Here is a 25,617-nt window from a genome sequence, read left to right as displayed (position 1 = left end):
ATGTCATATTTATGGCTGTACAATACTACATAATTGGTTGGTATCACAAGTGATGTAAGTAATCTCTTATTTTTGGATATTTGTTTCCAGTTTTATGACATTATAAATGTGCTCAGTTACTCAGTCATGTCTGACTCTTTGTGATCTCATGGACTGTAGCCCACCAGGCTCCTCTGTCCATGGCACCTCCCAGGCAAGAATACTGGAGCGGGTTGCCATTTCCTACTCCAGGGGATCTTCCCCACCCAGTTATTGAACCTGCATCTCTTTTGTCTCCGGCATTGGCAGATGGATTCTTTACCACTAGAACCACCTGGTAAATGAAGGGTCATTAGGGATATGTGCATATAGTTATGAGTATATCCAATTTAATATCCAAAAACTTTTTCAATTTTTGATTAGGATAAATTTAAAGCTATTAGCTTAAATGATGAATAAATTTTCTATTTTAAAGCTTTTGAATTGTATCATCAAATTCTCCTTTAAAAAGTAACAAAAATTAACACTCATAACTATAAAAGTATGAAAGGCCCCGTTTGTCATATCATCAACACTGGGTATTATCAGTATTTTTCATCTTTGCTTACCTCTTAAGTTAAAAAAAAAAGGTAACTCATTTTTATTTTAATTGACATTTTTTGATTCTGAAGAGGGAAAACATTACTCCTGGGGTTTCATATATGATATGAAGGAAATACAAAAAACATAGGAGAAATGAAAAGAGTAGTCATACAAAATAAGGTTACCACTATAGTAGATAACCTTATTTGTCCTAGTAGGAAAAAAGGAAACAAAAGAGAATGATCACAGCTTTTGTATTATTATTATTTTTTCATTGGGTTTGCTACTTGGTAACTTTTCTGTTTTGAATGCATGCACTGTATCTTACCCCAAGTCAGTGTCATTACTCAATAAGTTGAATATGCAAATTATGCTTAAGTATATGGATATTTGTTTGCTCTTGGACACATTCTAAATTTTAGAACATGGCTCAAGGAGAAATTCATAAAAGGGCTCAAAAAGGCTGACAAATGTTTCATGATGCCACTGCTCCAAGTTAACACTACTAGTTTATGTGCTTATGCTAATTTCCCAAATCCCACTGAGCCCTTTAAATTTGATCATATTTGTCTGCCTCATTGCTTTTCCCCAACCATGAGTCCATACAACTTTAATTTGTCACTTTTGTATTTTCATTTCTTTAATTTTTTTCTCCTTTACTATTTTATTACAGGCAGCTGTCACTGTGTAAAGCCAAATATAAGAGCAGAAGATTTTCTTCATTCTGCTGAGAATTCTTGTCTTATTGGGGGGAAAAAAAAAAGGACACTCAACACTCGACATAAAGCTGATTTCAGTTCTTTGTCAGCAACCAAGGGACCATGAGAAAATCTGACCTCAGGCTTGGGGATGAGTTAAGATACAGTAGTGAAGAAGAACATATGACCCAAAGGGCTGCAGTGCCAAGGGCTGAGGGCCCCAGCACAGCCAGAAGAGCTGACCATTCGATCGCCACATCAACACGAGCAATATAGAGCCTACCAGGGTCTCTCTACAGCTGAAGCTTAGGCTTTTTGAGGAGCCTGCCCTGGAGGCACCTAGATCTGCATATACAAACCCGGAGCACAGAGCCTGTGCTCTCAGCCTGCAGTGCCATTTTGTTACTGGACTATTCCAGATATTCACTCAATCATATCTGCGATCTTAATAAATGACGCCTGGGGTGACAAACATCTAACTATAAAAAACATGCCGTTGCTGCTGCTAAGTTGCTTCAGTTGTGTCCAACTCCTAGCGACCCCATGGACTGCAGTCTACCAGGCTCCTCCGCCCAAGGGATTTTCCAGGCAAGAGTACTGGGGTGGGGTGCCATTGCCTTCTCCAAAACAAAATATGCTGGAGGCAGATTAAATTAAACTAGGTCTGGAGATAACTCTTAAACCCTGAACTGCTGACCTTTTACTCACCTTATGTCTGTGGGCTAATATTAAGATTATAAACATTTATGCCACAGTCAAGGCTCCAATTTGGTGGCAAGCTTTGAGATTCTGTATGATTGTAAGAACAATAGATACTACACTGAACAATATAAGGTCCTGAACAGCCTCTCAGGCATCACTCATTTATTTCTCAAATATTTATTGAGCCCCTTTAATTTATCTCTTACTGTTTTGGGGGATACAAAAGTGAACAGTAAATCTAAGATGCCTCTGCTCCTAAGAACCTATATTTCTATCAGGGAAAGTAGACAATAAATGAAAAAATAAGTAAATATGTTAGCATGTTAAACAGAATTAAGAGCAAAAGAAGAAAATTAAAGCAAAGAAGGGGTAAAAGAAGTGTTGGAGGCAGGGTCTGCAATTTTAGATTAAGTGGGTATAGAAGGTAATATATAAGTAAAGATCTTAGTAAGTAAATATATTTCCCTGGTGGTTCACACAGTAAGGAGTCTGCCTGCAGTGTGGGAGACCTGGGTTCGATCCCTGGGTCGGGAAGATCTCCTAAAGAAGGGAAGGGCAACCCACTCAAGTATTCTTGCCTGGAGAATTTCATGGACAGAGGAGTCTGGAGGGCTACAGTCCATGGGGTTGCAAATAGTCAGACATGACTGAGTGCCTAACACTAGTAAATAAAACAGAATTCACGTCTTTGAAAGTGTTGTCAATAAAAAGCTCCTAATGGGTAAAAAAAACTTTATATGTTATGGTACCTTGGGGCTGGAGGACTGATGTAAACACTTGGTAAAAGTTTAGCAACACACTTTATGATATGTGTGTGTATATATATATATATATTCATGATATATATATACATATTCATGATACATTAGTTCCAAAGCACTTAGGCTAGTGTTGTTATATAAAATATAGGACACCCAGTTAAATTTGTATGCTAGGTACAAAATGAATAGTTCTTTTACTATAAAAATTTTCAAATACTTCATGGGATATACTTATGTTAAAAAGCCATCTGTTTTTTACATAAAATTAAAATACCTGACCTGCCTTTTGAGAAACCTATATCCAGGTCAGGAAGCAACAGTTAGAACTGGACATGGAACAACAGACTGGTTCCAAATAGGAAAAGGAGTACATCAAGGCTGTATATTGTCACCCTGCTTATTTAACTTATATACAGAGTACATTATGAGAAATGCTCGGCTGGAAGAAACACAAGCTGGAATCAAGATTGCCGGGAGAAATATCAATCACCTCAGATATGCAGATGACACCATCCTTATGGCAGAAAGTGAAGAGGAACTCAAAAGCCTCTTGATGAAAGTGAAAGTGGAGAGTGAAAAAGTTGGCTTAAAGCTCAACATTCAGAAAATGAAGATCATGGCATCCGGTCCCATCACTTCATGGGAAATAGATGGGGAAAGAGTGGAAACAGTGTCAGACTTTATTTTTTTGGGCTCCAGAATCACTGCAGATGGTGACTGCAGCCATGAAATTAAAAGACGCTTACTCCTTGGAAGAAAAGTTATGATCAACCTAGATATTGAAAAGCAGAGACATTACTTTGCCAACAAAGGTCCGTCAAGTCAAGGCTATGGTTTTTCCTGTGGTCATGTATGGATGTGAGAGTTGGACTGTGAAGAAGGCTGAGTGCCAAAGAATTGATGCTTTTGAACTGTGGTGTTGGAGAAGACTCTTGAGAGTCCTTTGGACTGCAAGGAGATCCAACCAGTCCATTCTAAAGGAGATCAGCCCTGGGTGTTCTTTGGAAGGAATGATGCTAAAGCTGAAACTCCAGTACTTTGGCCACCTCATGCGAAGAGTTGACTCATTGGAAAAGACTCTGATGCTGGGAGGGATTGGGGGCAGGAGGAGAAGGGGAGGACAGAGGATGAGATGGCTGGATGGCATCACAGACTCGATGGACATGAGTCTGAGTGAACTCCGGGAGTTGGTGATGGACAGGGAGGCCTGGTGTGCTGCGATTCATGGGGTCACAAAGAGTTGGACACAACTGAGCGACTGAAATGAACTGAACTGAACTGAAAATATCAGTGGGTATCCTGTATCTTTATCTGCCAAATATGGCAACTCTAACTTGGGCAAATCAGCACCTCAGCTTCTTCATCAGCAAAACATAAATAAAAAGTCTTGTCAGGCTCAGGCAAAAAGATTAACTTGTCCTTTCTGGCAGAATAAAATAAAAATATAAGATAACAGGGTTTTAAAAGGGTTAAATTGAGATGCGTATACGGTTAGAGTTTAGAAATAAAACACACACTCGGTTACATGTTATATTTATTTCAGTTCTGTAAGACAGGTCCCTGAACATGGACACCTCAGGCTGCACAGGATAGAGAATGACAGTGACAAGTATCTGGAATGGCTTTCATTCTGTACCCTTCCTCTCTCCTTTGGGTGGGGTCATAGGTAACTTCTGGGTTAAGTTACAGGCTTTGCACTTTAAAGACCTGTAGAGGCAAAGCAAACTTCAGAGACCATCCACTACACTTTTTTTTCACATTGTAAGTGGGGAAACTGAGGCCCAGGGGCTGATATAACATGTTCAAGTGAGTTAGAGGGAGAAACGGGTCTAACAGCCACATTCGTTGGATGATGCTCTTGTCACCAGTGCAGCCCTCAAAGATACTATTTAATCCTGTTTTCCTCCCTTAGTTCTGAAAGCAGTGCTCAGTTTGCGGAAAGAAAACCAAGAAGCACTGAAACGCAGAGCAGGATGAGCATGGCATGAAGTCATGGGACCCACAGACAGATGAAGGAGGGGGCATAAGAAACACTAGCTAGGAAGTGTTGAAAATGAGGTGAAAAAGTCCAAACAAGATTGTGTGTGGTGGGTGCTGACTAGTCAGTGAGGTCACAGCGGAGCTCAAGGACAGATACCTAGCAGTGCCATGCTGATGTGGACAGCTGATGTAGGTGTGGATGGAGAGGGATCAGTTTCTAAAGAGAAAGTGGCTGATGGACTGACTGCCCTGTCTAGGAGAGGGATGTAGTACTGTTGTTTTTTTTTTTTTTTTCATTTTAACATTTTAACTTAACTCAACTTCACATTTAGAAAAAAGACACAAGAATAGTGTACGGAATTCTGTATATTCCTCAGCAGATTCTCCAGATATTAGAATACGCACATTTGCTTTATCCTCTCTTTGTGTCTCTGACTTTCTTTTGGTACATGTATACTGACAATACACACATAAAAATACGTAAAATTTTTTTCCGAATCATCTAAGAGTCAGTTGTACCTGACACTCCTTTACCCCTAAATACTTCAGTGTGTGTTTCTTAAAAGCAAGGGTGTTCTCCTATATGACTGTAGCGCAATGCTCAGTCAGGAAATTAATATTACTACAAAGCTATTACCCAATGTATAGATTAAATTCAGATTTTGCCAATTGTCTCAATGATGTCTTCCATAGAGAAAGAAAATTTTGGATCATACATTGTATTCAGTTGTCATATTCCTTAAATCTCCTTTCACTTGGAACACTTCCTCAGTCACACTTTGCATTTGATTTTGAAGCCCACAGGTCAGTCATTTTGGAAGAAGTCCTTTTGTTTGGTTTGTCTGCTGTTTCTTCATGATTAAATTCAAGTTGTGCATATTTTGCTGGAAATCCACTGAAGTGATGTTGTTTTCGTGCATCCTATCAGGAGGCACGTGCTGTCAATTGTCTGATTATTGGTGATACTTACTAACTTTCATCACTTGGTTAAGGTGGTGTCCGCCAGGTTTCTCCCACTGTTCTTTTGAAACTAATAAACATCTTATGAAGATTTCTTCTAAAACACTGTTACCCCTTAAGCTTTCACCTATTAGTTTTAGCACCTATGGAAGAGTCCTGCCTGAAACAATGACTATTTTGATAGCTGCCAATGGTGATTCTCTGCCTTCAGCATTCTTTTTACACGTGTTTCACACTTGATTGCAAGGAAAAGCCCACTCTGTTTCTTCCTTCCCCACCTCCCTTCCTTCCTCCCCTACCTCTCTTCCTTCCTCTGCCTCCTTTGTTCCTTCATTTCCTCCTTCCTTCTATCAATGTGGATTCATGAATTCTTACTTTATCCAATATATTATATTCTTTTATCATTATTTACTTTGATAGTGAAGTTGTCCTCAATTTGGCTTGATTTTAATGGGTTGGGAGTAACAGACTTCAAAACAAGGACTTCAGAAAGGAACGTATAATACTAAGGAGTACATAAAGATGAATTCCTCCAAAAAAAACAATAACTCTCCTTATTACTACTATTTATGAGTGTTTTTGGAGAAGGCAATGGCACCCCACTCCAGTACTCTTGCCTGGAAAATCCTATGGACGGAGGAGCCTGGTAGGCTGCAGTCCATGGGGTTGCTAAGAGTCGGATACGACTGAGCGACTTCCCTTTCACTTTCCACTTTCATGCACTGGAGAAGGAAATGGCACCCCACTCCAGTGTTCTTGCCTGGAGAATCCCAGGGACGGGGGAGCCTGGTGGGCTGCCGTCTATGGGGTCACACAGAGTCGGACATGACTGAAGTGACTCAGCAGCAGCAGCAGCATGAGTGTTTTTGTGCATTAGATGAGATGCCGTATGATTTGTGTAAGTTGTCTCATTTAACTTTCATGACCTTGTGAGGCAATCATGTCAATTTTACATTCCATTTAAAGATAAGGAGACAGAGACTCTGAGAAAATAAGTAAGTTCATCAAGATCTTACCCTTAGTAGTAGCAAGTCTAGTCGACTCCAGGGTCCCTGCTCTCAACCACTAGGCAACCCTACAAATAGGTGTGGAAACCTTCAGGAAAGGAAAAGGTCTTAGAAACAAGGCTGCACTGTTCCTGTGGGCAGCTGGACATTAATACCAGGATTTGCAGAGTCATCTAAGCTTTTTGCATTTTTCCAAATGGGGCAATAATTGCCTACAATTCTTTCATTAGTGCAGAAACTTCCCTAACCTGCATTGTGAAAAGCATCTAACCCTGCCTCAAATCCAGGGAGGAAAGCATAAAGGACTCATTTGTGCCAATGTCAGCTGACATAGATCCAGAAAGACATGAGTTGGCCAAGTCACCAAAGGAAGCATTCCCATGGGTTGAGACAAGTGAAACCCAAATTTAGGCAGAGAAGAGACAGCTGAGAGAACAGTAGAGCAGGGATTCTGAAGAAATTCAGTATCTATTCAACTCTTGAGATCCCAGCTGAAGGCAGGGCTGTGTAGCCCTCCCGCCAAGGCTAACATACAAGATCCTTCTTCCTGCAACAGTACTGGCATCTCCATCACCACCACACCACTTTTATTATTATATTTCAGATCCTGTGAGAATAAGTTTGGGTGAAAGAAACATTACCTGCTAGTGAAACTAATCCAAACAACCATTTTGCCCTAGAGGGAAAAGCACAATTGAATAGCATCCTTACCCTCCCAGGAAGAAGAAACTAAAAATAAAAGACAACAAGGTGCTTCCTGCCAGTCAGTAAATCCAATAAGCAAAGAAGATGCCTCAACCTGGCACTGGGCAGTTAACAGTCAGCCCGACTCCCTCCATCAGAGAATGGCCATGTGGTTCTCAGAGCTAACAGCTGCCAAGCAGAACCTCTCAGATTAACCCATAGGTGGTGTTGAACCACTTCCCATTAAGATATTTGCAAAGCAAACAAAAATGATAGCCCCATTCTGAGTGCTGGGAGCTGGCCAGGAGCTCTAGCTGTTCTTGTTGACACAAAGAGCTCTCCGGGGAGGGTCTGGGGCAGAGTGTGGAAGGCCACTCCTGCCTGCCTCTCCAGACTGTGTTGATCTTAAGCCATTAGAATCTCAGTATCAGGGGCTGTTTATTATCTAATTTCCCAATCACAGCAGTTGCTGGAGCTTTGTTTCACCAGAACTCTCTATTTCTCTGTCTCCCTGACCTATACGATTCAGATGGAAAGAAAAAATTCAACTCTCCTCCTGTTATGTCTACTCATTAAGGAGACAAGTCTGAAAAGTTACTAAGATGCATACAGAGAGTGTGGCATTGCTACTGTCAACAGCTTCTGTGGCAAACACTTGTTAGGGTTCCTTCTGAATTTAATGTAACCATGGCAATGCTAATGGGAAATATGCTTGAGTATTTGTGTCCTACAGGTAGGAGCAAGCTTCTGTTTAATCCACAAAATACACTTGGAGCTGAAACACTAATATTTTTTCCTTCTAATCCAGAGGGTAAAATGAAATAAGGTTTAAAAGGCTGTGGACACATGCAAAGTTAATCTTCTTTCAACCTGGAGGATTATAGTCTCAGTTTTTTTAACTGTTCATAAAGAATTGCTTTCACGTAGAATTCATTTTTATACAAATATTGTTTCCTACAATATTTTCAACTTGAGAAGGTTTCTTTTCTCAAGTTTCTTTTCTTTCAAAATAGCCTCCATATGCAAAGGTGAAAGTGAAATTAAAGTTGTTCAGTTGTGTCCGACTCTTTGCGACCCCAATTCTCCAGGCCAGAACACTGGAGTAGGTAGCCTTTCCCTTCTCCAGGAGATTTTCCCAACCCAGGGATCAAACCCAGGACACTGCATGCAGATTCTTTACCAGCTAAGCCACAAGGGAAGCTCAAGAATACTGGAGTAGCCTATCCCTTCTCCAGCAGATCTTCCCAACCCTGGAATTGAACTGGGGTCTCCTGCATTGCAAGTAAATTCTTTACCAACTGAGCTATCAGGGAAGCCCCATATGCAAACATATTTTTTGTCAAAAACTCATTCTGAGCTTGAATTGAGCAAAGGTCTTGATGAGGATACAAGCAAAAGTTGACACCAGAAATGTGCTGAATTTCTAGAATTTCCTAAACTCATGGAATGAGTAATGCAGGAAAGGAACAAGGGATGGCAAAATGGTCAGAAGAATTTGTCAGATTTTGTCATTACTTAAAATTGTCCTGAAGGTGTCCTTTAGGTTAGAAATCAGAATGTTAGAGGTATTAATTCTACAGTGAGAGAGACAAAGAAAGAAAGAGAGTTTGAGAGAGAAAGAAGGAAAGGGAGACAGACGGAGGTTGAGATTTCTTTAGAAGAAGTACAGGCATTATCATACTTTTAAAAAAAGACTTTTTATAAAAAAAAGAAGAGAACTGCTTGACATTTACAGTATAAAGTTAGAAAGCAGCTTTTTAGACTTTTGAAAACATCATTCAGTTTTATTTATTTATTTTCATCATTCGGTTTTAGATGACGTTTCCCAACTGTTGCTGGACCCAAGCTCTCTGTAAATGTGCAAGTTTTCCAGATAGAAAGTGAATCTAACACTGTAGGTCAACTTTGCTGAACTCAAGATGTTGTTTGCTAATGTTCTTATCATTTGCTGATGGCAAATATGTTTAGGGACAGATTAAGTCTGCCCATGGGTGAGCACATTAAAGACGTTGCTGGGGTGGTAGAGTAAGCTCATCTGTCTGTAAGATGTGTTGGACATATCGGAAACTAGCTCTCATGCCAAACTGTCCAAATTGTTTCTGGACACGCTCTTGTCTTTGTCTGAGGTACCAGACACAAAAACATTGCCTTGAAGTGTGGATCTCACATAGGGGTGGAGATGGCCGGAGAACCCAAGTCAGACATGCATTCTAACATCATTTCTGCTTAAGTTTACTACATGCTGGGTCCTGGCAACTGATATCTTTAAGATATCAACCATAGATGGCTACTGCCAATAACTAAGCTTCTAAAGAAAACACATAATTAAGCATCTTGCCCAACTCAGGGCTTATTTTTGAGCTAGGAAAGTATATCCACTACAGAATAATTACATAGTGTTAATAGCATCTCCCTTCATTTATATTTTTAGCCCTGTTGACTTTTGAGAAAGTCAGCTTCCTACCTTATCTAAAAATTAATTATTGTGTTCAAGCTAAACTCAAGATAAATAGGAAGCATTTCTTAAGTAAAAGTAATGAAAAAGTTAGCTTTAGATCTAACAGAAATTAAAATTCAAGGAGTGAATATTCATTCTTCCATTTATCCATTCATTTTATTTTATGCCTATAATAGCTGAAGATTTTAGATTCTAGATTCAGTGAGTTGTACAGAAATAAATGACAGTTTCAGTGCCGGAGTTTATTATCTCATGTAGAATATAGTAATAATGGCTAACATTTCTGTGTACTTACTACATGCTAGGTAGTCTTTTAAAATTTTCCTATGGCTCAGTCTCACAATAGCCATATGAGATAGGTACCATTATGAGAAATTTGTTTAACTTGCCCAAGTGACAAGTGTTTAACTTTTCACTGAGCTACTTGGACACAGACCCAGGTGAGAAGAGAAAACAATCTGTCTCCAGAATCTGTAGCCTAAGTTGTTTCCTCTACCTTCACAGAACCCCTAATACATGTGGACCAGAATCAGACTCAGATGCTGGTGGGGCCAGGCCATGAACTAAGCAGGACTGTGAGTTACTATCAGTGGAAAACAGCCTCTACTCAGTTCTAAGTGATAGCTGCTAGATACTCCGGCTTTCAGGAGCCATCAGAATTCTGAGTTGTGATATGAAATATTTCTATTTTTATACATTGGAAACATTGAGAATTTCAAAGGTATTGCTCAGGTTAAAGAACATATGTCTGCAGACCATATTCTATCCAATGACTGTGGGTGTGCATTTTTTAGCTTATAGAATAATGTCCACACTATCACTCGGCGTTTAAGGTCTCCCATATCCAGTTCCCATCTGCCTGATTCCCTCTCATGGTTCTCCCTGCACCATGGCACCCCTACCCACACTCAGTTCTTACCCCGCTGGACATCTCTCCCCAGAACCCACCCGCACACACTCCCCGCACATCCTGCCTCTGGGCCAGGGCCCACTCTATTCTGCCACCTAGGCCACTCTTCTCCTGGCTCCAGTCTGCTTCAAAGCACTGCACCATGAGATGCCTCATGGGTGAGACCTTGAAGGATGGTTAAATACCAACAAGTAAAGAAGGAACTGGCAAGGGAATTCTATTCAGAAGGAACAGCATGAAAAACTACACAGAAATAGGAAAACAAAAGATTATGAAAACCATCAAACAATTCTCAGGGCCAAAACCCTTTTGGCCCTGAGAATCTGGTCCTATAAACAGAACTCTGATTTCTGACATCCTGGACATCCACGGTCCTTCTAAAAGAGTTCTTTGCATAAGGATCACTGATGATTTAAGGCTTGCTGAAACAGTTCAGATAAATATTTATGTACAGCCATAAGCAAATCCACAAGGAAAAATATAATTCAAAACAGACTTTTTGTTGAAGATCCTTTCAGCTGCTGATAAGGTTTCTGGCTTCAAAAAGGTTTTGAAAATACATGTGATCAATTACTATTTTAAACATCTAGAAACTCTAAGAAGGCTCTAACAATCAAGGAAACTCTGAAAGTTATCATGTGAGGGTGTTGCCAATGAAACCTAGCTATATTGACAAGGGTGAGTCTTGGGCCCAAAATCAACCTCAGATTTATTCCTGAGGTAAGAGCCAGGAACGCAGAAAAGAAAATTTGGCTCTCAGTTTAAAGCTGAGAGTGAGCACTGTTCTAAAGTACTGGAATTCTCAGTGCTTATTTTAGATCACAGCTCTAGAGCTAAACCAGAGGTCTTAACTCTTCATATAACGGTAGCTTTGCAGGAACCTTTTACATACTACTATTACTACTATTATTGCTACTACGTCTATCACCACCATCAACAACAGCTTGCCATCATCTTTTGTCAGGCATATATTATGTCTATAACTGTATGCTGCTGCTGCTGCTGCTAAGTCGCTTCAGTCGTGTCCGACTCTGTGCGACCCCATAGACAGCAGCCCACCAGGCTCCCCCGTCCCTGGGATTCTCCAGGCAAGAACACTGGAGTGGGTTGCCATTTCCTCCTCCAATGCGTGAAAGTGAAAAGTGAAAGGGAAGTCTCTCAGTCGTGTCCAACCCTCAGCGACCCCATGGACTGCAGCCTACCAGGCTCCTCCGTCCACGGGATTTTCCAGGCAAGAGAACTGGAGTGGGGTGCCATTCTACATCTAATCTTGTATAGATCTAATCTCAGATAACTTATTTTTAATTTTTTATTAATTGATATTGGAGTATAGTTGCTTTACAATGTTGTGTTAGTTTCTGCTGTACAGCAAAGTGATTTAGTTATATGTACACATATAAGCACTTTTTCTTAGATTCCCTTCCCATCTAGGTCACCAAAGAGCACTGAGTAGAGTTCCCTGTGATATATAGCAGGTTCTCATCAGTTACCTATTATCTGTTTTATATACAGTAGTATATGTATGTCAATCCCAATTTATCCCACTCTTTTCCCTGTTGCTAACGATAAGTCTGTTTTCTACATCTGTGACTCAGTTTATGCTTTGCAAATAAGGTCATCTAGACATACCATTTTTCTAGATTCCATATAGAAGTGATATTATACAATTATTTGTTTTTCTCTTTTTGACTTACTTCTGTATGACAATCTCCAGGTCCAGCCATGTCTTATTTCATTCCTTTTGGGCTGAGTAATATTCCGTTGTATATTTGTACTACATTTTCTTTATCCATTTCTGTGTTGATGGACATTTAGGTTGCTTCCATGGCCTGGCTATTATAAATAGTCCTGCAGTGAATGTCAGACTGAATGCATCCCTTTGAATTATGGTTTTCTCCAGATATATGCCCAGGAGTAGAGCTGCTGGATCATATGGTAGCTCTTTTTAGTTTTTAAAGGAACCTCTATACTGTTCTCCATAGTGGCTGTACCAGTTTATATGTCCACCAACAGTTTAGGCAGGTTTCCTTTTTGCCACATCCTCTCCAGAACTTACGGCTTGTAGATTTTTTTGATTATGGCCATTCTGACTGTTTTGATTTTAATTTCTCTAATAATTAGTGATGTTGAGCATCTTCTTCTGTGTTTTTGGCCATTGGTTTATCTTCTTTGGAGAAATGTCTATTGAGATCTTTGGCCCAGTTTTTGATTGGCCCATTTTTTTTTTTTTTTTGATATTGAGCTGCATGAGCCATTTGTATATTTTGGAGATTAATCCCTTGTCAGTTGCTTTGCTTGCAAATATTTTCTCCCATTCCAAGGGTTGTCTTTTTGTTTTATTATGGTTTCTTTAGCTGTACAAAAGCTTTTAAGTTTAATTAGGTCCCATTTGTTTATTTTTGTTTTTATTTTCGTTACTCTAGGCAGTAGATTGAAAAATATCTTGCTGCAATTTATGTCTATGAGTGTTCTGTCTAGATTTTCCTATAAGAGTTTTGTCATAGTATCCAGCCTTACATTTAGGACTTTACTCCATTTTGAGTTTGTGTATGATGTTAGGGAGTATTCTAATTTCACTCTTTTACATGTAGCTGTTCAGTTTTCCCAGCCTCACTTCTTGAAAAGACTGTGTTTTCTTCTGTTTTGTCCCCTCTGTTGGGCACTAGGTGGTCATAGCTATGTGGGTTTATCTCTGGGCTTTCTATCCTGTTCTATTGATCCATATTTCTGTTTTGTGCCAGTACCATACTGTCTCAATTACTGTAGCTTTGTAGTAATCAAGATTGCTTTGATTATTTGGAGTCTTTTGTTTTTCCATACAAGTTATAAAAATTTTTGTTTAGTTATATGAAAAATGTCATTGGTAATTTGATACATATTACACTGAATTGTAGATTGTTTTAGATGGTATAGTCATTTTGACAACGTTGATTCCTTCTGTCCAAGAACATGGTAAGTCTCTCCATCTGCTTATTTTATCTTTGATTTCTGTCCTCAGTATCATAGTTTTCTGAGTACAGGTCCTTTGCCTCTTTAGGTAGGTTTATTCCAAGGTATTTTATTCTTTTTAATGTGATGTTAAATGGGATTGTTTCCTTAACCTCTCTTTCTGATCTTGCATTGTTAGTGTATAGAAATACAAAAGATTTCTGTGTATCAACTTTGTATCCTGCATTTTTTACCAAATATATAGAAGAGCTCTAGCGGTTTTCTATACATCATTATATGTATAGTATCATGTCCTCTGCAAACAGTAACAGTTTTACTTCTTTTCCAATTTGGATTCTTTTCTTTTTCTACTCTAATAGCTGTGACTAAGATTTCTCAAACTATGTTCAGTCTAACATGTCTAAAACTATGTTGAATAAAAGTGGCAAGAGTGGACATCCTTGTCTAGTTCCTGATCTTAGAGAAAATGCTTTCAGCTTTTCACCACTGAATATGATGTTAGCTATAGGTTTGCCATATATGGTCTCTATTATGTTGAGGTAGTCAGTCAGTCAGTTCAGTTGCTCAGTCATGTCTGACTCTTTGCGACCCCATGAACCACAACACGCCAGGCCTCCCTGTCCATCACCAACTCCCGGAGTTCACCCAAACTCATGTCCATTGAGTTGGTGGTGCCATCCAACCATTTCATCTTCTGTCGTCCCCTTTTCCTCCCGCCCTCAATCTTTCCCAGCATCAGGGTCTTTTCAAATGAGTCAGCTCTCTGCATCAGGTGGCCAAAGTACCGGAGTTTCAGCTTCAACATCAGTCCTTCCAGTGAACACCCAGGACTGGTTTCCCTCTAAGCCCGATTTCTGGAGAGGCTTTTTTTGGTTGTTGTTCATAAATGGGTGTTGGATTTTGTCAAAAGCTTTTTCTGCATCTGTTGAGATAATTACGTGGTTTTTACTTTTCAATTTGTTAATGTGGTATAGGGGAAGGGGATGACAGAGGATGAGATAGCTGGATGGTATCACCAGCTCAATGGACATGAGTTTGAGTAAACTATGAGAGTTGGTGATGGACAGGGAGGCCTGGTGTGAAGTCCATGGGGTCACAGAGAGTCGGACACAACTGAGCAACTGAACTGAACTGAATGTGGTTTATCATATTGATTGACGGTGTACATTGAAGAATCCTTGCATCCCTGGGATAAATCCCACTTGATCAGAGTGCATGAAAAGTATTATAGGTTTGTCCTATTACAGGACAGACCTATCTACCTGATTGTGTTAGTGGGGCATGTGTGTGTATGCTCAGTTGTGTCCAGTTCTTTGTGACCCCATGGATTGCAGCCCGGCAGGCTCCTCTGTCCTTGGAGTCTTCCTGGCAAGAATACTGAAGTGGGTTGCCATTTCCTACTCCAGGGGATCTTTTCATCCCAGGGATCAAACCTGTATCCCCTGCTCTACACAGATTCTTTTCTGCTGATCCACCAGGGAAGCCCTCCCTGTCAAATCGTGTTTGACTTAATGAACAAATTTGACTTATGAATGTGCTCTCAGAATGGAACTCGTTTGTATGCAGGGGACCTACTGTAGTTAAACTAAGATTCAATCCCAGGTCTGTCACTTGATTTTCTACTGGAAGAAGGTAACACATAGCATCATAAGCATGTCATGAAAGAAGGCCACCACCCCTAGCTCCTCTCACACCTGCTGATATTTCCCCCCCGGGTGTCATGGGGAGGTGGGGGTGTCTCTGAATATGTTGGTGCACTAACTTGGCCACAGGGGTAGGAAATGTGCACTAGCCCCTGGCATGAGTGAAATGGAAGCAGAAGGAAAATAGCATGGGAATTGAAGGGTGGGAGAGGAAAGGTGGGAAAGGAGACCTCCTCCGGATACTGACATGGAAAGAAAAGTTTTGTTTTGTTGAATCTTCTTAGCACTGCCACATATTTCTACAATGACCCCCACACACAGTCTGTCAAGATATGTGGCAATCTGTACTTCACAGCCCACAGAAAAATCTGGCCCACAGTCAGCCCTGATGGGAAGGCTGTTGCCCTGGCTCATCAATTCTGAGGTCAGCCCAATTGGCCTCAAGCCCCGGGCCATAAGGATGACAAACGGGAGAAATATGTGTCCATTTTCCCCTCTTGCAAAGTGCCAGCTCCCCTCGAGCTGTCTGAGTCATGAAGTTTCAGTCTCTCTTGAACCTGAAGTGGCCCACAACGAAGCAGCTTCTCTGGGGGTGTGTTACAAGCTGCTGGGTAAAAACATCTGCACCAGCATGATCAATCTGCTGCCTCCCTCATAGGGGCTCCTTTTTACACAACAACAGGCTAGCTGTGCTAAAGAATGTCAAATAAAAGCCTTGTGAGAGCTTTGCCATACGCAGGGCAAATTAAATTAAGGGGCATAATCCTCACTATTGTACTTATCAGCATTAAAATGGAGGATTACCATCATGGGAACAAAGCCCCAACGGCATAAAAGACTACTTCCATTCTGTCATTCACTGTACACAGTTACAGGCTTACACAGGAAGTGGAACAGAGAAGCACCGGGCCAACCACTGACTTGGACTTGCAACATGAGGTTTCTTTCTCCCCAGCCAAGTGAGCCCCGCCCCACCACGTACCCATGGGAACACCTTTCCCATGAGGCCAGAAGCTCTCTCCCAAGGTTCAGAGCTGGAATTTTCTCCACCAATCACAGGCTGAGAGTTTGTTGCCCATCAGAATTTACTCCTTAGCTGGTTGTGATTCAAGATTTGTTGCAATGACAGTTATAGAGAATATAGAATAATAATAATAATAATAAAACCCTGGGCTAGGCATTTGGAGCCGGGAGAGGCAGCAGAATGTACTGGCTAAAAACATGGGCTCTGGAGTTAGAGCTGTGTTCAAATCTTGACTCTGTCACTTTACTGACTAGGTAACACCAACAGCAAGTCCCTTGTACTCTCTAAATGTCAGAAATTATATAATATGCACCTCTCCCACAGGATTATTATGAGGATTAGAAAGAATCATTCATGTGAAATCCTTAACACAGTGCCTAGGAAGTTGTTAATGAATATCAAATATTAGTTGTTACGATTATTGTTAGAGACAGAAAATCCAGACTCAAACCCTAGACCTGCCATTTATTCTCTGTGACAGTGAGGGAACCCCATGCTAGCCAACTGGGGCAGGAGCAGGTAAATCTGACACCTCCAACCCAGTAGTGGTTTCCAGTCCAGCATTTGGGAGCTGATTGAGTAGCTGTCCCCATGTTTAGCTGACTCATAGAGAACATCATCCAGAAGACTGGTGTGTGCATTCTGTGAGATAACTGTGAGGAAGACTCGCCACTGCCATAAATGTTGGATGAATCAGAACAATGTCCTCAATATGTCTTTGTCATTCTAGTCTCACAGTGTTTCTTGTCATGTCTGGGTCTTCCTTATAAACTCTTCCTTCTGATTTTGCCTTCCCTCCATCATTCCCTGTGCCTATCTGTTCCATCACTACCTCTTTAGGATTCTTCTAGGACACTTTATGGGTTGCTTCTCTAACCCCTTTATTTTTTGCTTACTTTCTTCTGCAGAAGCTGAAAATGCTCACCTTTCCAGCTTCCCTTGCTGGACTCCTCTTCCCTGCAGAGCCACCTCTGCAAATTTCATCTGATAAGATGTGAGAGGAGCATCCTCGGGACTTCTGGGAAAGGTTTCCCTCATGACCAACAGGGAGAGACTCCTGAGGATAGCCCTTCTCCATCCATCTCTTCCTTCCTTCTTTGGACAATGCCATGTGAACAAGGGATCCTTAGCATGCTGCTTCAGCTACCTTGTGCTTCTAAGTGCTGATGTGCTGGGATAGCGGGGCAAAGTAATGGAAGGAGTCTGTGTCCACATATCTGAGTGGCCAGCCTAGCACTGGAACTTCTGTCTTTGGACCTGTTACCCTGAAGGGTCCTTGCTGCTGGGAGCGTCACCCCTGGCATGACCCAGCCCTCTTCTCATTATGCCTTGCCTGACCCCCTCAAGAATTCCTTCCTTCCTTTCAACCTCTGGGTTGTACCACAGGGCACTGAGGTGAACATCAAACACAGAGAGAAAAATGGGCTCCCACCTCCCCTAGGGCACGGATGACCTGAAACACTATCTGACGAATTATTCTGAATCCTGTTATTGCCACCACCACTTAAAGACTGAGGAGGGAGAACATTCCTTTCACAAAAATATGAGTTCTGAAGAGTGGTCTTGGAAGTCAGCCTGACAAATATATTGAGACCCATTGCATGTACTAGAAACAGGAAGAAGGAAAATTTGGTCCTTGCCCTTGAGAATCTGAACTGCTGGCACATGGTCAACCACAACACCAGACAAAACATGGAGAGCCACAGAGAGTAATATACCAAAGTGGTCCAAGGACCCAGTCTGTCAATGTTACCACTCACAATGTCATAAAGAGTTTGTGTCAGAATACAAATCAGTTCAATTAGTTACCAAGTATTTTGTTTCATTTGGCTGAGACTATATATGGGGGAAGGGGAGCAAGACTTCCTTGAAGAAAGCAGTAGCTTGATGTACATTAGGACACACCCTCATTTTCATATGAACCAGCCCTTTGAGTAGTACAGTCATAAATGGTCCATGATCGTTCAAGGAGTGTTAAAGAGAATGAAGGACTCTGTAGAGAAGACAGATATGATGTTGTATCTTGATGAAATAGGTAAGAGCTGAACTGAAAGGAGAGGGCAAAGAGAACAGAAGTAGATGCACTGGTAGGAACAATATGAAGTCTGACTCCAGGAAGCCAGAGGGTGCATATAGGGTCATGCAGGAGCTGAGTCTAGGGGACGAACTGCAGTGAGATAGAGAGAGGCTTGCAAAAGCAGAATGAGGAGTCTGAACCTCTTTTGGTCTGAAATAGGAAGCCAGTAAAGTTCTTGGAGAAGTCAGAATATGCTTTAAGACAATTGATCAGGTGTTAGAAATCAAAGCTGATCTGTAAAGAGGAGAGAGTAGAGAGAGACAAGATAATGGTAGGTCTGGGCCAGGGAAGGATGCTAAACAAGTGATTGGAGGTGGGGTTAAGTGACATAGGGATCAAAAATGAGTACCAGGTTTGAAGAGCAGGTCACAGGAGAATGTGTAGCACTCATGGAAGTGGCAAGGTCTGGTGAGCCGGTGGAGGTCCTCTGGTGGGCTTTTCTGTTGAGGCTCTGGTGTGTAGATCAGGAATCTACGGGCAGCAGGAGGTGGGTGTAGTAGGGTGGAGCTCAGAACAGAGACCGGAGAATCATGCTCTCCCAGCTGAGAGTTGGTACCAGAATACGCTAGTGAGAGAAGCTATTGCCCAGGGAGAAGTGAAGAAAGAAGAGAGTCAAGGCCTTGGAGAACTGCCTGTATTTCAAGGTGGGTGGAAGAGGAGCAGGAAGAAAACAGAGGACATCTGGGAGAAAGAAGCTGAAGACCGCGGTGCTGTAGAAACCGTGGACGAGCGCGACTCATGGAAAGCGTGGTCCGTGGCACCGAGTGTTGCACAACCTGATGAATACAAGGCTCTCTTAACTGGGAGCTAAGCTTCCCAAGGGCTGGTTGAGGCATATGGTGAGGGCACGGATGACTTCGGGTTTAGAGAGGGAGGGGCTGGTGAAGGAATGAGGCAACCGAGCTGGATGTCAGTCTGAGGAAGTCTGAGGTGTAAAAGTAAGAAGAGGGAGGGACAGGGCCAAGGGAAGACTTTTGTTAGATGGGGAGAGGAATCAGCAAATGGGGAAGAGGCAGCAGAGGGAGAAAGATGTGAAAGCCAGGGCTGGTCTGCCTGATGACGGCAGGACCTGGAGAGCAGGAACATCACAGAGGTGAGCCAGGGAGAGCTCACCGGAGTGAGCAAAGGAAGAATGGACAGCTGAATAGAAAGAGCAGTTCTAAGGTGGAGGGAAGGGAAGTGGACATTGCTCACAGCACAGCCCTGATATTCTGAGCAAAGCTGGTCATCAGTGGAGGTTGCTGGGAGTCAGGCTGGGGCTGGAGCCATTTCCCAAACTATATTCATTGACTTGCCCAAGATCAAGGGGCTGGAAAATGCTAGCTTTAGGATCAGAACCCAAGTCTTCTACCTGCCAAGTTCAGTGGTCTTTCTGCTGAAAGAAATTTTGAACTGTGTTCAAAATATGAAAGTATCTCTAATATGAGATACTAGGCCTATAATATTTCATTGAGTACCCTTACATGAGCTATTCTGACTATTAAGTACAATCTGCCCTCCATTTCTATGGATTTTGTGAAAATCCAAGGTTGGCTGAATTTGTGGTTGTGAAACCCATGGATGTGGAGGGCAAACTGTACCACAACATTCTATATATAAAGGACTTGAGCAACAGCAAAGTTTGGTATCTGTGGGGGCTCCTGGAACCATTCCCTGTGGTCACTGAGAGACAATCACAGACTACTTTAAAAGCAGCTCAAACAATTTGAGACTGCTAGAGAAGTACTGAGGATTTAATTTGTCAAGTTTCAATATATTAATAAGATGTCTCAAAAATTAAGAATTATTTTTAGAAGTTACAAATTAAGACCACCTCTTTTCCCAAAAAGATGCAATGAATTTTCTAATGGCCTGCTTATTACCTCAAAATCCTGGAGTAAACTTTTAATGAAAATGATATACCCTTTTTGCATTAGCTTGAGCCCACAGTTTTTTGTCCTTTTAGACTAGTCAGTTCTTTGGTGGGGTGGGAGCTGTCTTGTGTACTGTAGACTGGGGAGTAGTGTCCCTGGCCTCAATCCACTAGACGTCCTTTACACAAACCCCTTGTGAAGAGTTGTGACAACCAAACATGTCCTCAGAAGGAGAGTGAGAGGGGGCAAAACTGCCCCCAGATGAGAACCACTGTTTTAACCTGCTGAGGCCAAATACAGGTTTCACTATGAGGAGAACCCACAAGAAGGTTGTAACCAGATTGCCGTGTAGATCAAAGACTTTTGCCCACAGAGTAATGACTTGGAGGAATCTGGTGGGCAACACTTTCTGGCTCCACTCTCTCCAACTCACCAAAATAACACAGTGTAAGAAATATTTTTGTTTCATTGTCTGTTGGAATAAAATCTTACAGATAAGACTCACCAACTTTTCTCAGTGACAGGAGAGGTGCTTGAAGTCTCTGCATGGCCATTGCTGGATTCTGCTTGTGGGCTGCTTTTATGATCGCCAGAGCCCCTCAGAACTAAGGGAAAACACACAAGTGCTTAGAGACTGAGGATAAATTCAGAGGTAGGCAGGGTTTGATTTCAGTAGCCATCTATTCTCTCTGCAGCGCCTCGCTGCCTGTCCTCACTCTGTTCCCTGACTTTCTGCAACCTTTGTCTAGGACACATCATCAAAACTGACTTGTTCTGTGATGACAGGCCTTGCTTTGTCCTCAGTCCCAGCTGGCAAACTGGATAAAATAACTCATCTTGTAGGAAAACAAGCCACCTGTCTATGACAATAGATATAAAGAGTAGATAGGTGGGAGGCCCCAAGGTGAGGAAGTTCTGCAAGCAGCAGAACACATGAGCTGGAGTGGTGTGGTGCTGGACAGTCTTAGGAGTCCAGCTTCCAGTCCTGGCTGGGTTGGGCAGAGCTGCCTGTGGATGAGGACGGTGGTCAAGAAATACCTTCACAATGTGTGTAAGTAAGTGAAAGTGTTAGTCACTCAGCCATGTCTGACCCTTTGCAACCCTATGGACTGTAGCCTGCCAGGCTCCTCTGTCCATGGGATTCTCCAGGCAAGAATACTGGAGTGGGTATCCATTCCCTTCTCCAGGGGATCTTCCCAACCCAGGGACTAAATACAAGTCTCCTGCACTGCAGGCAGATTCTCTACCGTCTGAGACAATGTGGGTAGGATTACTACAACTAGGGATTCATTTCAGGAGGAACTCAGTTCTGTACTGTGATTTGAGAACAGCTCACTGGCGAGTTTCTCAAGAGTGAGAGTGACAAGCACAATTCCTCATTTTATGACCAGGGCAGCTGCGTCTAACTAACCATTGCCTTCTTCTCTTGAACTTTCATTTGGCTTCAAGTTCCTTTCTAACACAATGTTTCATGTCAGTGGTTCTCAAGATATGGGCCCCACATTATCACAGCTAATTGAAAACACATCACAGAAAGCATCAACATCGCCTAAAAACTTGGTAGAAAATAAAATTCTTGGGCCTCACCCTGACCTAAATGAATCAGAAAGTCTGCAGGTGGAGGCTGGCAATCTGTGTTTTTAACAAGCCCTTGAGGTAATCAGGATTGATGTTGAGGTCTGGAAGACACTGCTCCAGATCAACAATTCTTAATCTTGACTGTATGTTAGAATCACCCAGGAAGATTTTAAATATGCCTGAACCCAACTCCCAGCGATTCTGATACTGGTCTGGTGTGGGGTTGGCATCATTTTTAAAAAGCTCCCTAGATAATTTTAAGGTGTGGCCAGGGTTGAGAACCATAGTTACACATTGTTAACTAATCCCACCAATCCATTAGGGTCGGAAGGAGACTCTGTACCTATTTCTTCTCCTTATTTTAGATCATCTAGAAAGAGCCAACCCAAAATACAAGCAATGAAGATAATCGACATATTTTTCAATTGTGACATAGTGTGGAAGGTGCATAAAATATTGAAGGTTTCTGTTATAATGATGGAAAATATAACATGATAAAAATGGAGTGCATTAAAAAAAATATGGAAATCAATTGTTTTTGTCTATTCTGTGAAGAGTATGCCCTGATTTTATATTATTCGTTTGGTTCCTTAGGCATATTTATCTCTTGTGTAGCAGAAATGTGATTTTTTTCACTATCAGTGGTAGATAAGACCATCTGTTATTATTACTATTGCTATAAACACCAAAAGGATAAAAAGAAAATTTTATATGGAACATAATTACATTTTTATTATTATATACATACACTCACATGCAAACAGACTTTATGACCAAACCGTGAAACAACAATATTAAAAGAAGCGGGAAGCAGAAATCAAGAAAAATAGCTGCAGCCTTTTAGAACTTCACGAACCAATCCCCTCTCCTCCCTTCCCTGCCTTCTCTTGATTGATGAACTCCTCTGGTTAGAGGACCAGGGAGGCTTCCCCCTCCTGGAGATTTTAAAACATTCTTTGACCCAAGCTCACCGTGAGAAGCAATATAAAAGTGAGAAATGATATGAAAAGAAAAAAAGAGAAGCCCACTTTAGGGACAAAAATATCTATTTCCTTACTAAGAAGGAAAATCAACAGAAATCATTTTTAATCTTGTTCTCTGGCCCAATTCAGCAGCACCAAGGGCTACCACTCACTGACCAAAGCCCAGATGGTCTTGTCCACACAGGAGGTTGACATTATTGCTGTCTGCATCTATTTTGAGATCCTCAGTATGAAAATGAGAAAGAGCAGTTTAATAGCAATCCAGAGAGGAAGGAGCACAAGCAAAGCGAGGAAGACCATTAACCCCATTTGGTTTGGGCTCTCCTTATGAAGGTGCTGCGTCCATCACCAGAGAGAGGGGAGGCAGTGGCGCCTTTGACACTTGGCCAACGCCCCCAGTTATTCTGCCCAGGCTTCCAATAAAAACACACAGAATTTCTGATCATGTAATTAAAGGGAAAACTCATTCCTGCTTCTTATTCACTTGTACTTCAGTCACCAAAATATTGATTTCTGAGTTATTTGAAGTTTAAAAGTCAAATAGAAAGGTACAGAATATTCTTATTAAAGATTAGACGAAGTCTGCTCCTCTGTCCCCCAGTTTTTTCAGAAGAGCAGCGACAAGGATATGAGTCGAAGAGAGAAACTTAAATCAGAAATGTTGTACACCTGACACAAATATAATGTTGTAGGTCAATTATACCTCAACTTTTAAAGTTTTTTAAATGAATAGAAAAGGTTATAGAACCACTGAATTCAAAGAAAAATCCTAAATTGTCAAATACTTTTAAAAATATTTATTTGGCTGCACAGGGTCCTAGTTCTCTGACCAGGGGTTGAACCTGGGCCTCCTGCATTGGGAGCAGAGTCTTAGCCACTGGACCACCAGGGAAGTCCCTGTCAAATACTTTTAAGTATGTCCAGTGACAGTTGGGATAATTTGGCATCTCTCTGGCAAATTAATTGTTAAACAAGGAGACTGGAGAAATGGAAATACGGAGAAAAAGAATAGCATAAAATAGGGTGACTGACTCTAAGTGAACAGATCAGGCTAAAGGAATTAAACTGGTGACATGGCTGAGAAAAATAAATGATGCATTTCAATAGCAGAAACGCTCACAAAATATCAGACTTGAGGTATGTGCAGGTGTGACATGGCTCCTCCAAGACATGGGTCTCCTGTCTCCAGGGAAGCATCCTGACGTATCCTAGTTAAATGAAATAAAGAGATACTGGGAGGGACTTCTCTGGAGGAGTCAAAGCCTTCCAGAGTCAGACTGAACTCTAGAGCTATTCATATTTCCCAGAAGAACTGAGGCAATTCTTCACATTTTGAAATAAAATGAAAGAGCATTTAATCATCAGGAGGAAAAAAAAAGAAAACAACATAGCAGGTGTTGCAAATTAAAAATGCCTTTGAGGTCACTAAGGTAACAAATGAGGTTTGTGGAGAACCAGAGGATGCACACCCAATTTGAAAACATTTGGGTTCAATGTTTTCTGTTTGAGAAAAAAAAAAAAAAAAAAGTTGGTCGGGCCAAACAAACCATACCGTGTGTTGATTACAACAGGAAGACCTCCTATTTCTGACATCTGCTAGGGAGAACAGATCTAGACTGTAGGTCTGTAACATCTAGACAGCCTTCTTTTGAAACTGAAGGGTCTCCCTGTCTCACCTCCAAGCCTCCTCAAGTTCAAAAAACACTGCTGCTCCTGGGGCTCCCCCTCTTCTCTTTTTTCCCTCTGCCTAACCTCCTTGCCCTGAGGTGAGGCTTCAGTTGTGCATTTTCTTGAAACCTAGTCTGGGTTGCAGATTCCAAAGAAGCTGGAAGCATTCAGACCTCACTGCTGGGCCTGGAGTTACACTGTACCTCCAAGCTCTATGGTGAGATTCAGGGCAACTCAGCCTCACATTTCATACATGTGAGCGTCAGCATTAAAGGTCGTATTTTTAAAATCATAGTTGATTCTCAAGCAGAAGTTCAGGGACGTTCAAACTGAAAAAAATGGAGGATTCTAATATCTTTTAAATGTTTGAAAACCATTGATCTAGTCCAATTCTCTCATTATACAATGATGGTAATTAATGGAAAGCTTAGACTAGATACTCAAGTTTTAACTTCTTGTCCACAGTGTTCCTTCCCCCTATGAATATGCTCAACGTATCAGTGTCAGGATCATAGAAAGATAGTCCTGAGAAGCTAAACTTTCAAAAGGTCTTAAGGTAAATAAGATAGAAACATGTCAGTGTCTGCTCCAAGAGGATGGGCTGAAGGGAGGCAGTTGGCAAGGAGAGCTGCCACTAGCCCATCTTCCCCGGTGAACAAGTAGCTGGGCACCCAGGCCTCTGCAGAGGGGTTGAGCCCCAGAGATAAGGGGCTCCCCTGCAAGGCTGCCCCTGAATTTAATCAGCCGTCACCTGTAGAAAAAACAAAAGAGTGCCAGACAGAGGGATCACATCAGGTGATCATTTCCAGCTCTGGACTCTTCTCTGGAGCGTCCATAAATAAAGGACACCCATCCCAAACTTGTAATGACCTCACCTTTGTGGTCACCAGGCTCACTGGAGAACTGACCCTGCGCAGCTCCACTGGGACCGCCTGTGATGGTGGGCTGTGGATCACTGCTTTGGTCCGAAGGGCACCCTGTGGAATGAAACAAAACAGCATCTTCTCAGAGTTATGCCCTCCACCTGGATGAATTACCAAAGTGGGGAATACAGCATGGCGAGGGGGATCCACATTCTTCTTATGGCTTGAGGCTCTGAGGTGATGAATCTCAGCCATGGA

General features: G+C 41.7%; 1 protein-coding gene across 1 annotated transcript in view; it reads right to left on the bottom strand.

Annotated features, from left to right (window-relative positions):
- MYO3B (myosin IIIB) overlaps positions 1–25,617 on the bottom strand; it is a 422,856-nt gene that overhangs the window by 104,510 nt on the left and 292,729 nt on the right. The window contains 2 exon segments of the mRNA XM_040227940.1: positions 20,773–20,872; positions 25,372–25,473. Of these exon segments, the coding sequence (XP_040083874.1) occupies positions 20,773–20,872; positions 25,372–25,473 (202 nt within the window).

This window comes from Oryx dammah, unplaced genomic scaffold (assembly GCF_014754425.2).
Source record: "Oryx dammah isolate SB20612 unplaced genomic scaffold, SCBI_Odam_1.1 HiC_scaffold_27, whole genome shotgun sequence".
Classification (NCBI taxonomy): domain Eukaryota; kingdom Metazoa; phylum Chordata; class Mammalia; order Artiodactyla; family Bovidae; genus Oryx; species Oryx dammah.
Note: the sequence above shows the minus strand (reverse complement) of the source record. Positions and strands in the feature narration are given on the sequence as shown.